Source organism: Microcebus murinus, chromosome 8 (assembly GCF_040939455.1).
Source record: "Microcebus murinus isolate Inina chromosome 8, M.murinus_Inina_mat1.0, whole genome shotgun sequence".
In the NCBI taxonomy this organism is placed as follows: Eukaryota; Metazoa; Chordata; class Mammalia; order Primates; family Cheirogaleidae; genus Microcebus; species Microcebus murinus.
The window spans coordinates 88,411,437-88,427,050 of NC_134111.1; the positions used below are offsets into that span (position 1 = coordinate 88,411,437).

A 15,614-nucleotide genomic window follows, 5' to 3' on the forward strand; every position below is an offset into this window, starting at 1 on the left:
TTGTCACAAGGGCTCTAGAAGCAGCACTTCGAACCCCTCCTGGCAAATGAGGAGCCTTAGTTTCCAGGGAGGGCGGCCAGCTGGCTGTGAGCTGCACCTTGAGCCTCCATCTGAGGAAGTGGCAGCACAGGGCCAGGGCTGGAGGGAGGGCGCTGAGCAGGTGGGGCAGGAGGGGGCGTGGCAGGGGAAGCCAGCAGCGGGAGCCTGGGACCTCGAGCATATGGGCTCAGTTGCTCCCGGGGCCACATCCTCTCCCAGGCAGGCAGAGGCCACCAGAGGAAAAGAACAGGCCCGATGTGATTAAGTGGAAAGTTATGTCTGATTTTTCCTGCACCCCCCAGGGGAGGGGACTGGCAAGCTCACTCCTGCCCTCAGCCCCTCCCCCCAACTCACCCCCAGGGGCCCAGCACCCAAATCCTGGCTGAGGCTGGGCAACCATGGACACCCCCCACCAGGGCCGGCTTGCACACATTCACCAGCCCTGGCCCCGGGCCAGGCTGGAATATTTCACGCCCCCTCTTGCCGTGGCCCCCACTGGATGTGGCTGTCCTCCCCCCCTGCGCCAGGGCACTGGAAGGCTGGGCTCCTGAGGCCTTCCTCCACGCCCCCCCAGCCCCCTCTCATAAGCAGCGGTTGCGTAGCCCCTCCAGCCCCATCAGGATCGCCCTGCCCTCCTCTGGCAGCCCTCCCTGCCGAGCCACCCCACAGCTGGCAGCTGACTCCCAGTTCTAACGCCCTGCTCTGGGTCACTCCTCCACCCAGGGACCCAGAATGGCCTCAGTGCTTAGCGCATCAAGTCCAAGTTCCCCAATCCAGCCTCCAGACTCCTCCATGATCTGGTCCTTCCCCCTCGGCTCCCCCACCCCCACCCAGCTGCTTTGCCGTCTCTTCTGCAGCCCGGCTCACAGCCTCTGCCCACAGCTGCTCGGGCCCACACATGCCACGCTCATCCCAGCCTCCATCCCGTACTCTCGCCGCTCCTGCCACCAGCCCCAGCCAGGGCCACCGAGGGTATGTTCGAGCCCAGGTAACACAAGATTGCTCTGTCCCCTCTTCTCCCCAGCAGGAGCAAACTAGCCCAAGACATCTACGCTAGACTGCCCTGGGCCTCTGTCAGAGCAGCAGTTGGTACCAAGGCCCCGCCCCTCTCCGTTTCAGCCCTGCCACCTCTGGAACGCCCTCTCTCCTTCTTCCCTCCTCTCTTCCATTTGCTCAGATCTTAAACTGGACTTGGAACAGGCCGATTTCCCCAACCACCATGGCACAAACGGGTCACTTCCTCCCCTGGACCCCAAGGCTACCTCTGGTCAGAACCCCAGAGCCGGGCACTAATTACTTTCCATAGCACAGTTCTCTCTGTCTTTGCCACTAAACAGCAGGGTCCCGGAGGGCAGGGCCCTTCGCCCTACTTGGGCCTCTCCCCGTGGGGGCCACAGGGAGGTGTTCAGCACATTCAGGGATGCCTTGACCTCAGAGACCTTATGCCTTCACAGCCCAGCCTAGGGGCAGGACCTCGGTGGGCTCTGAGGACTGCCCCCCAGGCAGCTCCCCCAGGAGGGAGTCTTCCATCAGCACTGTGCCTTGCCCCTGAGAGGTGCCAGCGCGTGCGTGATGTTCCATGAAAGAACATCCCTAGCGAGCCGTCTTAGGTATTAGAAGGCGCTTCTTTACACCCAGGTCCCCTCCTCTTTGTGACAACCTCCACCTCCCGTGTCAACATAGTCTCGTTCCCATTCTGCGCCCATCTCACATGTTCCCTCTCTGGACTAGGCAGCCCTAGGGGTTGCACAAGCTGCAATTTCCAACCTCCCTCCCATGCTGGGCATCCTCTGGGGAATGCACCGCCCAGAGTTTGCCCCTCCCCGTTGAAAATCAGCCATTTTTCAGGATTTCTCAAAGATGGCCACCGGCGGCCTGCCCAGTTCCCTGGGCTGAGTGATGCATCAGGCTGGAGTGCAAAGTCGCTACAGCGACCAGTCATCACTCTGCTTGACAGAGAGCAAGACAGCAGGACAGGGCTGAGTCTGTGCTTCCTCTGGTACCAGTTCGTATCACACCCTTCCCTGCGTCCGTGACACAGCCGGTGCCTTCCAGCCCCATATCCGATACTGGGAGACCTTGGGAGAGTCATTTTAAAATCTCAGGGCCTGTTTCCTTATCTGCAAAAGAGCAGGATTGGGCCAGATGATATCTAAAGTCCTCCCCGCCCTGTGGCTCCAGGCGTACTCCATGCCCGCCTGCCTTCAGGAAACCCTGACGACTCCGGAATAAAAGAACCTGCAGCCCCAGCACGTAGAACGTGTAGGGTAGGTACACAGCAGGCGCCCAGCAGAGAGTTACTGGTGGCATGACCAGAGGGTGAGATGGATGGACAGACCCTCCACAAATCCCAGGCCCACCGGCAAAGAGAGAAGCCAGCTGTTTAGAAAGAGGGGCCCAAGAGAAGCCTGCCACCTGCAAACGCCAGGGACTCACATCAGGATCAAGTGCCCAGGGCACCCCGGGGAGCAGGCAGACTAGGAATCCGCTCCTGCCCCAGCCTGCCAGCTGCTGGCTACACGGCTGTGAGCAGGCCACCCAGCTTTTCTGAGCCCCAGTTTGCTCCACAACATAATCTACCCCTCTTGCCTACCCAGAATAGACTCGGGCCTGCCCAGGATCCTGCAAAAGCCACTGCGGGTCCCTGATGGCCCAGTGTCATGAAAAGGGCTTTGAAAACTGTATGTGCTATGCAAGTAACAGCAACGTTTGTCATTATTAGTGGTTGTCCCAAACCACTGTGTCGGAATCCCAGCTCCCCCTTTCAGTAGCTCTGTGGCCTTCAGCCTCAGCTACTCATCTGTGACATTGGGGAGGCTCATGGCACCTTGTCATTATGCTGTCATCAGGATTAAATGAGTGTACTTTCGTGAAGCTTTCAAAACAAAGCTTGGCAGATACAAAGTCCCATTACAGGGTGACCCTCTCACTGTTGCTGTTATTACTGGTATGGGTGAAAGCAGCCTGGCGGTCCCCTTCTCCCCTCACCTCCTCCCTCCAGACCCCCCACCTGACCTCCAGACCTCCAAGTCACTCTGCGAGGACATTCCGAGCCCCTGGCTGGGACGGCCCGTGCAAGGAGAAGCAGCGTGCGCGCCGTTTCTCCCCCAGCCCAGGTCTCCAGGGCTCCGGGCTGTGTGTGGAGAAGGCCTGCGTCCGGCCGACCTTGACGGCCACTCCATGTGGCTGTCACCCTCAGGAAATTCCCTTGACTCATTTTTCAGAAGTTGAGAAAAGCTGCTTCAGCTCTTTGCAAGGATCAGGGGTGTCCATGGCAAGCAAGCCCTCTCCGCTCTCCACCCCGCCCCGCCAGTGCACCCACAGCAGGGCGGTGACCCCAAGACCCTGCTACCCAAGGCCTTGGGCAACATCTGTTGAGTAAGACAAAAACACGGGTTGAAGATTAAGCCACTCTGCCCTGGCTGGCCCAGGCACAGGCTGGAAAATGTGTTTGGCCGGCAGGGCCCGAAGCTGGGCAGAAAGTCTGGGTCCAAGACGAGGAGTCTGAATACCACTGGGCTGGGATTCAAGCGAGAGCAGTGGGAAGGCCGGAGGGAGAGCTGCAGCCAAAGGGAGCTATGGGGAAAACACGACAGACAGACAGACAGACACACCGTGGGAGGGACAGGCAGGGGCAGGGAGGCTGGGGACCAGCGCTGCAGAGGCTGAAGGGCAGGCAGAGAATGGAAAAGGAAGGAAAAATACAAACCCGCCCTTTCCTCCCTCTTGTGAACCTGTTCAAAGCCCTCGCCTCGCCCGCCCGTGAGGAAACAGGTGCTGAGCGCTCTCAGGGGAAGCCAAACTTTCTCCGGTTTCCCCCCGGGCCACTTTCCCACTCCCTGGGGACAGCAACAGAGCTTCCAGCTGAAGGCAGCCGCCCCCCATAGACTCCCACCCACAGATCTCAACTGCCATGCCATCGGCAAACCAGTCCTGTTTACTGGGCCGACCCTGTGCCAGACTCCCGGCTGAATGGCTTGCTTCCAGTCACTCGATAAACTGGAAGAGGATAGAGCACCTACTGTGTGCGAGACGGTGGAGATACAGCAACAAACACAACAGGGAAAATCCCTTGTCCTCCTAGAGTCTGCATGCTGGCCTGGGCAAAGCCCCTCAGACGGGATAAATAGCAAACTGCACCGTGCGTCAGAGGGTGGCGTGTGCTAAGGGGTAATGACAGCAGGGAAAAGAGACAGAGTTGCTGGGGGAAGGGAAACGCTGACCCCTGAGCAAAGACTGGGGCAGGAGCGAGCCTTGCTGGTACCTGTGGGAAGAGCATTCCAGGCAGAGGGAACAGCAAGTGCAAAGGCCCAGAGGCATCGTGCCGGGTATGGTCAAGGAACAGCGAGAGGCCGGGTGGCTGAGACAGAGTGAGTGAGGTGGGAGAGAATGGAGGAGAGAGAAAGATGATGAGAGAGAGGTAGAGGAGAAGGAGATGAGGTAACAGAAGAAACTTGTCATGTAGGGCTGTGTAGGCCAATGGGAGAAACTGGGCTTTTGCTCTAAGTAAGAGGGACAGGCATTTGAAACAGGGGTTTTGAAAACAGATAAATTAAATGAATTAACTTGCTCATTTTATTCTTTGAACAACCTTGCAGGGTAGGTGCTATTACTAAGTCCCATTCTGAAGAAGGGAACCTGCGGTCCAGAGAGATTAAGCCATGCTGCAAGGCCACACAGCGGGGCTGGGGAGCCAGGTCCCAGAGGGAGGCAGTGTAACTCCCCGCTCTCTGCTGTGGGGGAAGTTCTGACTCAGGTAGGGGAGCCTCTGGGAGCACAGCCTGGCCTCGCCAGGCCCCTCTACACCCAGGTGGCTGACCCGCCCTCCCCGAAAGGGCAGAGCCCCTGCACAGATGGGGCACATCACAGAGACTCTCGAAGATTCTCTCTCGAACCCCTCTCAGGCAGGCGTCCCTTGTGGATTCCGTCTGCCGTCCCTCCCGCTGGAATGCCAACCTATTCCCTTCTGTCCCAACCTCTGACCCCTCCTCATGTAAACAAAGCTCACGAGACTCCCAGCAGCCAGACATCTGGCTTCTGCGTGGTGGTCCCTAAACCCTGGGCCCCCAGCCTCCCAAGGCAGCCAAGGACATTCTGTCCTCAGCCACAAGGTGGTAGTTCAGCGGGGACCATGAGAGATAGCATTCACCCCTCCCCACCCGCCCGCCTCAGGCTCCCCTGGCGTCCCTCTGCAAGCCAAGAGTGATTCTTCTCTGGCAGTTCCAAGCCAGGCTGCTCTCTGTCCCCTCTCCCCACAGCACCCCGCCCCCCACACCCGCTGCTGTCAGATGACCCTTGACTGGGCTCTCTGAGAATAACGCTCCACAGCTGGAGCAGCACTGAGGCCCAGGAGGGTCTGACCCTGGCGAGACCAGGGGCAGAGGGGCCACTGCAAAGAAGGTAAACAGCCCGGCAGGGCCTGAGCCAGTGCAGGGAGCAGTGACACCGAGAGCCCGGAGCACTTCCGTGTGCTAATGTCATTCCATCGCCACACCAAACAGGGAGGGAGGGCCAGGGGATATTTATGAGCACTGAGGGGACCTTTGGAGCACCTAGTCCAGCCCCTCTCTTTGACAGAAAGGGAAACTGAGATCCAGAGAGCAAGAGGATGGGACTGACCCATTGTCACAGGGCACGTGGGTGCTGGAGCAGAATAAGGGGCCAGGTGGCCTGACTGAGCAAGGCACCACATAGGTGCATGCGCACCCAGTGCTGCCTGGGCTCCAGGAGAGCCCTCGTCCCTAGACCCTGCCCACATCAGTATCGCCACAAGCACCTCCCGCCAAACCATCCATCGCACCTACATGGCGCCCTTCCGTGACACATCCCACATGCCCGTCCACACACGCACACACACGTGCACACGCGCACACGTGTACACATGCAGCCCCTTCCTCTGCAGCCCCAGGGCCCTGCCCGCCTCCAGCAGGGAGCAGCAGGACCTCTGACAGGGGAGGTGGTGAGGGGCGAGGAGGAGCATCCAATACCCCAAACCAGCCCAGCCTGGAGCAGGGCCCTCTCCACAACTCACAGGGGGCCGCCCCGTCCAGGCTGATGGGGAAGAGGAGTGGGGGAAACGGAAGGACAGCAGAAAAGCAGGTCAAGCCAAGGAGCTTGAAGGCCGAACAGAGGCCACGTGAGTGTGAGAAACCGCCCAGGTGGGGGGACTCTGAGTCATGCCATCCACTCCCTGCCCCCAGCTGAAAGGTGCCTGACCCAGGACTGGCGGGCGGAAGGAGATGCCACAGCAGCCCCTGGTCCTCTGAGCCCTGGGACAGCAGGCACCTGGCCAGGCCTGGAGACACACGAGATGCCCTTTTATGGGTTTTTCCAAGGACTCAAGTCTCAAGGTTGGAAATAGCAGGCCCTGCATCTCATCAGAAGGGGCCTCATGACTCATTTCCTCCCGGTCCAGCTTCGGCCTAGGGAGGTCGACCCTCCTCCTCCCACCTCATTGCCCAACGCCATACTCCGCCTAAAGAAAGCTCCAGTGGGGAGCTGGGGGGCTGCGGAAAGGGGGGCGCAGCTGGCAGGGTAAGGGGGGCTGTCACTCACCACCATCTCATGGCTGGATGGAGGAACGCAGGGGGCGGCCACCTGTGGGAGGAACAGAGAAAGGGCAGGTGAGCATTTCTCCTCAAAGCCACCCCATATCCCGCCCTCCCTCAGTGGCGCACGCTGACACTGTCCAGTTTGAGGGTTCTGCAGAAGACTGGGGACAGGGGGCACGCTCGGGCAACGACGCCTGGGAAGGGAGGGGCGCAGAACGGAGAAGTGAAACTCGCGGCACGACCACAGTTCCTGAGCAGTACGCAGACACGGGGCGCTGGAGGTCAGACACCAGCACTTTAATACTAGCGGGGCAAGCGAACGAGAAAGAGGATTTTTATTTTTTGCTCAATTTTCTGAATTCTCTACACTACGGTAAAATTTGGTTTACATTTTTAAAAACCGAGATGAAAACCTCTAGAACAAGGAAAGTCGCCTCCTCCGTTCTCCCGGATGCCAAGGGCTCTCACCCAGAGGTCGGAGCTGCAGAGGCCCCCAGCGGCCCTGGCAGCGCTTCCCGGAGCGTGCAGGAAACAGGCGGAGGGGCCCCTGCCAGCTCTTCCAAAGGAAGCCAGCAGCGTCGCGCATATATGCAAAGGGCTCTGAGGGGCAGCAGTGCCCGCTATGGGCGTGCTATGACCTTCGTCGGTTTCATCTCCCTCTTTGGTCTGGAGGAGGAGATGGCAACCTGGGCCTCCAGACAGGGCTGGGGGCGAGGGAGAGAGGAGAGGAGAGGAAGGGAGGGAGGGCTGGACCGCTCGCTCCCCTCCCTGAGATAACATTCCCCTGGCCAGGCCTGGCAGCCAAGCCATTACCCTGACAATTAGCAGGGGCATTTATCAGAGACTCAATGTGCTCCTTTTTTCTAGCCGGGACACGTTTTTCTTGGAGCTCAGTCCTCAGCCCTGGCTCCAGTCCCCGACCTGAACACCAGGCAAGGAGCCCACCCAGGGCACAGGGAGGGAGGCTCTCCCTCGGGCAGGAGGGTGTCTGGGCACAGGCCATGGACGGCCAAAGGGGGGGCCCCCCCCGACACTGGGCAGCCCCTCCCTGCCCACCACCTGGGAGGAGCCGGTGATGGCGCAAGCCCACAGTCAGCCCAGCTGAGCCTCATCTCCTCCTGCTCGTGCTGTTGTCCCAACAGCCCCAGGGCGCCCCGGGCTTGACACCCCAGCCTGGAGGAGGACACTGGCGCCCAGCCCACGTGACAGTGCCCCATGCTCTGGGGTGACGCAGTTGGGAGTTAGCGGCCCTGGGTTCCAGACCCACTCATGGCACAGGCTCCCTGCCCAACTCTTTCTCCAGCAAAGAGGCCCAAGCAGTCTTAGCATTTATCACCCTTTACTCAACAGAATTCCAGGACTGCTGGGAGAATCACATGGGACCAAAAAACCCAACAATAACATCCAACACCTGTCGTATATGTACACCATGACAGGTATTATTATAAATGCTTTACCCGTGCTGACTCATTTAATCCTTTCAACAACCCAGTAAGGTGGGGACTACTTGTTGTATGCCCCGCTGAGGTGCAGGGGGCACAGAGAGGTTAAACAACTGGCACAAGGTCACACAGCTGATAGTGGCTGGGATTTGAATCCAGGCAGTATAATCCCAAGTCCGGATGTGGAGGGGACCTTACCATTCATGGCCCAACTCTCAGGATAATGGGTAAATAGGGACTACCGCTCCCAGGGCTCTTGATACACACAGGCACAGGGCTATGAGCAACTATTTTAGAAAAGGCCTCTGCAGGGACAGGGCCCAAGGGTGGGATGGAGAGTGTCAGGGAAGCAGATGGGGAGGGAAGGGAAGGTCAGGGCCCAGAGCTGGCTGTGGCCTGCAGGGCTCCCTGCCTGCCCTGCCCATGGGTCAAGGTCTCAGCCATAGGGGACTGTCCCTGCCCAGCATAGCCCCAAACCCCACTCTGGGGGGTGTTAGGTTTCAACGGCATGGGCCAGGTCCCCCGGGTGCCCTCTTCCAGCTCACCCCATCACATGGGACCCTCACGTCCTGGCAGGGAGCGGGCAGCATGCCCAGGACAGAGCCTTGCTGTGTTCATTTCTTCTGAGCTGGAGCCGGGCAGGGCAGGGAACCCGAACGCAGGGCCCAGCTGCAAGAGGAGGGGCCTCTGCCACAGCCCCCTCCACCCGTGCACTCAGTTACAGGAGGTGAGAGCGAGGCAGGGCAGCACAGACAGGTGTCCTCTGAGACAGATGGGAGGGTCTCTCTCCCAGACCCAGCCCAAGGCAGTGGAAAGAGGGAGGACCAGGTGTGCTGACCAGGCAGCCCCTAAGAACCTGGATCTGCTGGGGAGCTGCCTAGCCCCCACCTGAGGGCCTGAGGCCCAGGTGCCCCTCGGGGCTGCTGCCCCCCACGGCCTCTGCCCCCTCCGCCCACAGCTATGCATTCCAGGCCCGCCGCGGGCCCACTGACTTTGTTGTGTGCTTCAGTGTTTCTTGTGTCTCTCTTTTTTTTTAAGCAGAGAAATGTTTCCTTAAAAGGCTGTCTTCTTCCCTCCGGCACCCTGGCCCCTGGCCACCCTCTCAGGAGCCTGGAATGTGCCAGGGAGAACCAGGGCCCCCTGCCACCCTGTGGCACGTGCCCTGTGGCCCCGCAGTCCTGGTGTCTGCAGGGACCGCCCCCATTGTCCCTGGGGGCCCAAGCAAGAAAGCTTCCCTCCACAGAGGGGCAGACGCTGGGGGTCTGCAGGGGCTCTCGGTGCCAGCCCTGCCGTCGGTTCACATCCAGGGCTGGTAGCGCAGGACTGAGCCCAGAAAGGCAGCCGTGGGCAAGCCCCTTTCCCCAGCACACCTCAGTGACCATCTAGACACTGGGAGTAAGAGGGCTTTGTGCTCAGTCTTTCCACTCTGAATAATATAACAATAATAATAACGTTGCAGCCCCAAATACTCCCATCGCATCTGCTCTGCACCAGGCACTGTTGTCAGCACTTTGTGTGAATAAAGTCATTTAATTCTCAGAACAACCCTGAACGTTGTAATTATTGTCCCCATTTTGTGGATGAGGAGATGGAGGCGCGTAGAGGTCAATGAGCTGGCCGAGAGGAGACGGGGGACACACCCGCAGTCCGGCTCCGGAGACGGGCCCTCGCCCTCTGGGCCACGCTGGCTCTCCCGTCGGCACGACTTCCACAGAGCCAGCGACAGCGACAGCGACAGCGACAGCGACAGACTGCTCACGGCCTGAGTGAGCCGCACGTCTGGACTTGGCGCTTTGCTCACACTAACCGAAGCTTAGCTACGTCCCAAGCCCTTTGCTCAGACTCCTTGGGAGCTATTGTCCCCATTTCACAGATGAGGAGACTAAGGCACAGGAAGGGGAAAGACGTGCCTGGCACCGCAGTAGAGCATCTAGCTCGCAAGCCTATGAGATGGTGACTTGAGGGTGCTGCAGGGAGGTGGCAGTGTTAGCCACCCAGACCACGGGCAATGCCTGGCACTCGTCAGCAACCCTCATCAATATTGTCTCAACTTCGAAGGTCCCTGGGCACAATGCAAACAGCAGGGCACACTGTGGACACTCCCCCAAGATGAGCAGGTCTAACAGCGCTGGACAGCAGGTGACCCTGGCAGGGAGGTCCCTGTGTGACCTAGTCCCTGCCCTCCTCTCAGCCTTCACTCTGTGCCTGACCCCCTTGGCCAGGACCTAGTGCCCGACACTTAGCTCTGTTCTTCCTCAGGGCCTTTGCACAGGCTGTTCCCTCTGCCCGGAACGCTCCTCTTCCAGCTGTCTGCATAGCTGTGTCCTCCTGCCCTTCCGGCTTTGCCTAAATCCCACCACCCCAGAGAGGCCCGCCCTGACCCCTTAGATTTCTCTCTCTCTCACTCACACACACACTCATACACACACAGATACACACACAATTCTCTCTCCTGTCCCCATCTCTCTTCCCTCACAGCCTTCACAGACCGATTTACGATTTGTAAGTACACATGTGTGTGCTTCCTTGTCTATAACCGTTTCCCTCTCTACAGAACAAGTGCCCTGAGGGCAGGAAGCATGTCCTATTCATCACACTAGTCCCAACACAGAGCCAGCACACAGTAGGTGCACACTAAATGTCTGTTGAAGGAATGGAAGTGACTCGAGGCCTGAGGAAAGGAGACACTTGGTGAAAATCACTGCCATTTGCTAAGCGCCTACTATGCACCAGGCACTGGGGCTAATGCCGTCATGTGACTGATCTTTCGGAGACCCTCCAAGCCTGCCAAGTCAGCAAATCGCTCTCATCTCACAGATCAAAAAATAGAAACTGCTCCAAGAGGCCAGGACTCTTGCCCTGGGTCTAGCAGCTGGGAAGGGGTTTAGATCATAACCTCTGCATTTGTGAAAAATAAAATTTCTTGAGGTCTTGGCTCTTTGGGCAACTGGTGTGCTGGTGACATGGAGCTCACTCATCACCATTTTTTGATCAATCTGAACAGAAGACTTACGTTGTCTATCACAGTATTTCTGATGACTGCAGTTTAAAGCTGGGTGCACGCATTACCAACCAGACTGATATGCACTTACACAGCTCCCTTTTTGTCCTATTTCTTTATGGACATGGCTCATTTGCTCATAGCCATTATACTCGTGTGACTGCTGTCAGTATACCTGAGTGATTATGCTTGCAAAACTATGTATGTTTTATTGCTTATTTTATTGTGTGAAGTGGCTTGAGTCCTATGGCGTATCTTTATATGTTTCTAAACTAAATCCCTTTTTTAAAATGTAAATAAATATCTTTAAAGAAATTATTCATTATTTTCCCCAGAATTATATTTTCTGAATTTTGACCTTTCAGGATTTCAATATTCGGGATCATGGCATTCAGGATTGTGTCTTTGGGGTTTATAATCGGCTCCTGCTGGGAAGAGGGGAGCTGCAGGCGGAGTCTGGGCTATGGGCTCCGGCACTGCTCTTTGCAGAACGAGAGAAAACCCAGGCGCCTGCCTACCACGGCCCCTGTCGCCTCTGTGCGCTGCAGGTGGTAGGACCTGGGCCCCAACTGGGTGACACTCCTGTCCCTGGGGCTCCAAGGAAGACCTTATGTCTCAGCCTCAGTTACATAAAATCCCAAGCTGCTAAGCTTGCCCGGGTCCCCAGGGGAGCCCCCCACATCCCTGCCCACCTGGTCTCGGGCGGGACCGGCAGCCCTGCCCCCAGCAAAACGAGTGCCTCGTGCGTCTGCGAGTCCAGCATTTCATACAACACTGAGTGGGAAAGTTGGGTTTTTTTCCTTATTTCTTGCTAGTCTCTCTTTTTTTTTAATTGTGGTAAAATGTACATAACATAAAATTTACCATTTTAACCATTTCTAAGTGTATGCAGCGGCAATAAGTATATTCACAATATAATACAACCATCGCCACTATCCATTTCTAGAACTTTTTCATCATCCCAAACAAACCCCACATCCATTAAATAATAATACCCCATTTCCCCTCCTCCCTCCCACCCCCGCAAGCCCTGGGAACCTCTAATCTACTCTTGGTCTCCATGAGTTTGCCTACTCTAGATACCTCATGTAAGAAGTCACATAATATTTGGTTTTTTGTGTCTGGCTTATGTCACTTAGTGTTATGGACTGAACTATGTCTCTCCCTCAAATTCATACGTTGAAGCCCTAACCCCTAGCACCTCAGAATGTGACTGTATTTGGAAATAGGGTCTTTAAAGAGGCCGTTAAGTTAAAATGAGGTCATTAAGGGCCCTGGTCCCATCTGACTGGTGTCCTTGCAGGAAGAAGAAATTAGGACACAGAAAGGTACACAGGGAAGACCACGTGAAGACACAAGGCCAAGACAGCCAGCTCCAAGCCAAGGACAGGTTGGTGTCAGAAGAACCAACCCTGCTGACACCTTGATCGCAAACTTCCAGCCTCCAGAACTGTAAGAAAACACACTTCTGTCGTTTAAGCCACCCAGCATGTGGCATTTGGTCATGGCAGCCCCAGCAGACTAACACACTTAGCGTGATGTTTTCAAGACTCACTGATGTCGTAGCTGTATCGGAATGCCCTTCCTTTTTGAGGCTGAATACTGGATCGCATCACCTTGTGTTTATCCGTTCATCCGTCTAGGGACACGCAAGTTGTTTCCAGAGAAGTTACTGCTGACACCTACCTCACATCCCTGCCCCGGCAATTCCAGGCACCCGCCTCGAATGACACCAAAAGGCACATGGAAGGGAAGGAAACTGGGGTTTGTGCAGCACCCACTGTGTGCCCCTGAGCTGGGTGCTTTTATATCCATTATTTTATTTAATCTTATTGACGAGTTTTCGAGGTAAATAGGCTCAGAGAAGTTAAGCAACTTTCCCAAAGTGGAACAGCCAGTAGTAGTCGTAGACACAGACGCGGTAGTTGCTAGGATCCTTGCCTGCGAGGCACTGCTGAGCGGAAAGCAGTCCTGGAAAGCAGTCCTGGAAGCCAGGTAGGAGGCAGGATCCTCCAGGCCTGAGGGTGTTCAACACACTGGGAGCCACAAAAGTGGCAAGGCTGCGGGGCAGGGCTTGAGGACGAAGCCTACCCCAGCAGGGCTCGAAGACACCAGCCTCCCAGGCTGAGCTCCAGGCCCTGGGCAGGACGGGTCCCGGGGAGGACATGGCCACTGCCCAGGCTCCATCGCCACCCAGGCCTGTGCCCTCCCCACCGCACTCCCCTCTCCAGGGCTCGTCCAGCCACTCTGGGCTCGGGTTCCCCGGCCCGCCAGGCTGTTTCCTTCCCTTATATAGAGTTCTGCTAGGACCAGGAAAGGAAGTGCATCGAGTTCCTGGAGGCAAGAAAGGGCCTGTTCCTAGCGACACCTCGAGCCAGGGGGCTCATGTCCCAGCGCCGAGTCCCCCTCCAGAGCCTGGCCCGTTCCCCAAACCCAGTACAAGCTGAGGCTCAGAACGTGAGGCAGAGAGGACACAGGGGAGCCCCAGAGGGCTGACTCTGGGCACTGTCCCCAAGGCCTTAGCTGCCACCTGCTCCCCCAAATCTTCCTGGGTCACTGTTCTCTTGGACCACTGAGCCAACCAACCTGCCCCCAAAGCTCAAGCAGCCTCTGCTTCTCCCAGTTCCTCCTCGTGTCTCAGAACCTTCTTCTCAGTCCCACTCACTGGCCACCCGGCCCACTGCCCGGTGCTAGGTCCTACAGAGCACTCAAGATGGGCGTTCCAGACAGGGCGGTTCCTCTCCAAGCAACAGCCCCCTGACCTCTACCCACACCCACGCCCACACACAGAGCAGTCGACCCAACACAAGGGCCACTAAGCATCCGACCCTGACGAGTAGGGGAGCGCGGGTGTGCCTGACCCTTCAGGAGTCTGCGGAATGCGGGACCCAGAAGGCCCTGACAGCAGTGGGGCGGAGGAGGGACTAGCTGGCCCAGCTGTGGGACCAGCAGGCCTCCCTACTGAAGGTGGTCCCCTTCAGAGCCGCCTGGAAAACGGCAAATGGCGACACCCAGATTGGCCGCTGGGGAACCCCAGCTGAGACCCCAAGGGCCCAGCTCAGGGGCCGCACTCACCCACACCCACGCTCAGCGAGGCTGGGAGAGGTGAGGCTGGTTAGGAGCAAATGCCGGTGAGCAGGAGGGTCAGGGGTGCTGGGCTCAGCAAACCTGCGAGGAGCACTACTGTGCACCAGCCCAGGAGCACAAGACAGCAAGCCAGAGAGTGACAGGGACAGCACAGTAACCAGAAGACAACGGTGGACTGGAGGGGTCAGAGGGCATGGCTGGGCCAGGGCTCGACCCCCACCAGCATCCTGGACTCATGGTCGTGCCCCACTCGGCTACCTCCTGGCCCCCTGTCGTACTCCCCCAACCCCACCCCCACCCCCTCCATCCTCCCCTACCCATCTCCCTACCCCCACTCCCTGGCCACCCAAAGTTGTTCAAGCCAGAAACTTGGGCATCCTCATTCACTGCTCTTTCCCTCCCTCCACCAAGCCTGACAACCCCTCCTCTCTCTAAATACCTCTCCTAGCCACACACCAGCCCCGCCCCAGTCCTCCAAATCAGAGCGATTACTGCAACAGCCTCCCAAAACAGGTCTCCTTGCCCTCAGTCTTGCTCCCTCCACCCTATTTTCTACTTGGCAGCCAGGGAGCTATTTCTAAAATGCACACCCAGCAGTGTCGCTGCTCTGCCTCAAGGCCTTGCATGGCTCCCAGCTCTGTGGGATAAAGTCCAAATGCCCTAATATGGCTGTCACGGCCCTTGGGGACCTGGCTGTGTTTCCCTCTCCAGTCCCATTTCTCACCTCTCACCTCAAAGCCCATGCTCCAGCCAGAGACAACCACGTTCAGGTGTACTTTCACTCAATACTACACACTTAGAGCTAGGAGCTATCAGCCCATTTTACAGACGAGGAAATGAGGCACCAAGAGGTCATATTCTCAGCCTAAGGTCATACAACCAGCAAATAATACAAATTGAACCAAGCTCTGCTCTGGCAGTGCGGAAAGCCTTGGCCCTGCCCAAGACCACACCACCTTTCCCAGGTGAAGGCCACAGGAAGGGTTTTGTGGGGGGCATGGCCTCTGAGGTGGGTAGGAACAGAAGATGCCGGGGGTGGGAGAACAGCAAGGAGACCAGTTGGCTAGGCAGAGGGCACCATGGCCAAATGGAAAAAGCAGGTCAGAGGGTGACTTGTGCCACGACGTGCTGTGCTGTGGCCTCATTGTCCAAAAGCCAGGGAGAGGAAGGGAAGAGGGGCAGGGCTGCAGCCCAGGAGTACAGCCTGGAAGAGGCGGTTGCCAGGGCAGTAAGAAGCCAGGCAGGGAGCAGAAGAGAGAGGCCAAGGGAGTGAGAGGGAGGCGTGGGGGAGTGGGGGGTCGGATGCTGCCGAGACCTGGCCTGGATGACCTGGGCGGGCGCCCCTCTGTACAAGGAGGTGTGCAGCAGGCCGTTTGGAATGTAGGCCCCAGAGTCGCCTTCTCCGGAGATGCAATGAGCAGGAAAACCCCACCCCTCTCCCCGGCCTGGAGAAGGGACATTTGTGCCGATGGCACAGAGAACAGAACTTCTAGG

At 57.7% G+C, this 15,614-nt stretch overlaps 1 protein-coding gene across 7 annotated transcripts in view; it reads right to left on the bottom strand.

Moving 5' to 3' along the window:
- TNS1 (tensin 1) overlaps window positions 1–15,614 on the bottom strand; it is a 182,429-nt gene that overhangs the window by 97,816 nt on the left and 68,999 nt on the right. For all 7 annotated transcript variants that reach the window (XM_076005932.1, XM_076005929.1, XM_076005931.1 and 4 more), the window contains one exon: window positions 6,595–6,636. In XM_076005932.1, coding sequence (XP_075862047.1) covers window positions 6,595–6,636 — 42 coding nt within the window. The remainder of the gene's footprint in view (window positions 1–6,594; window positions 6,637–15,614) is intronic.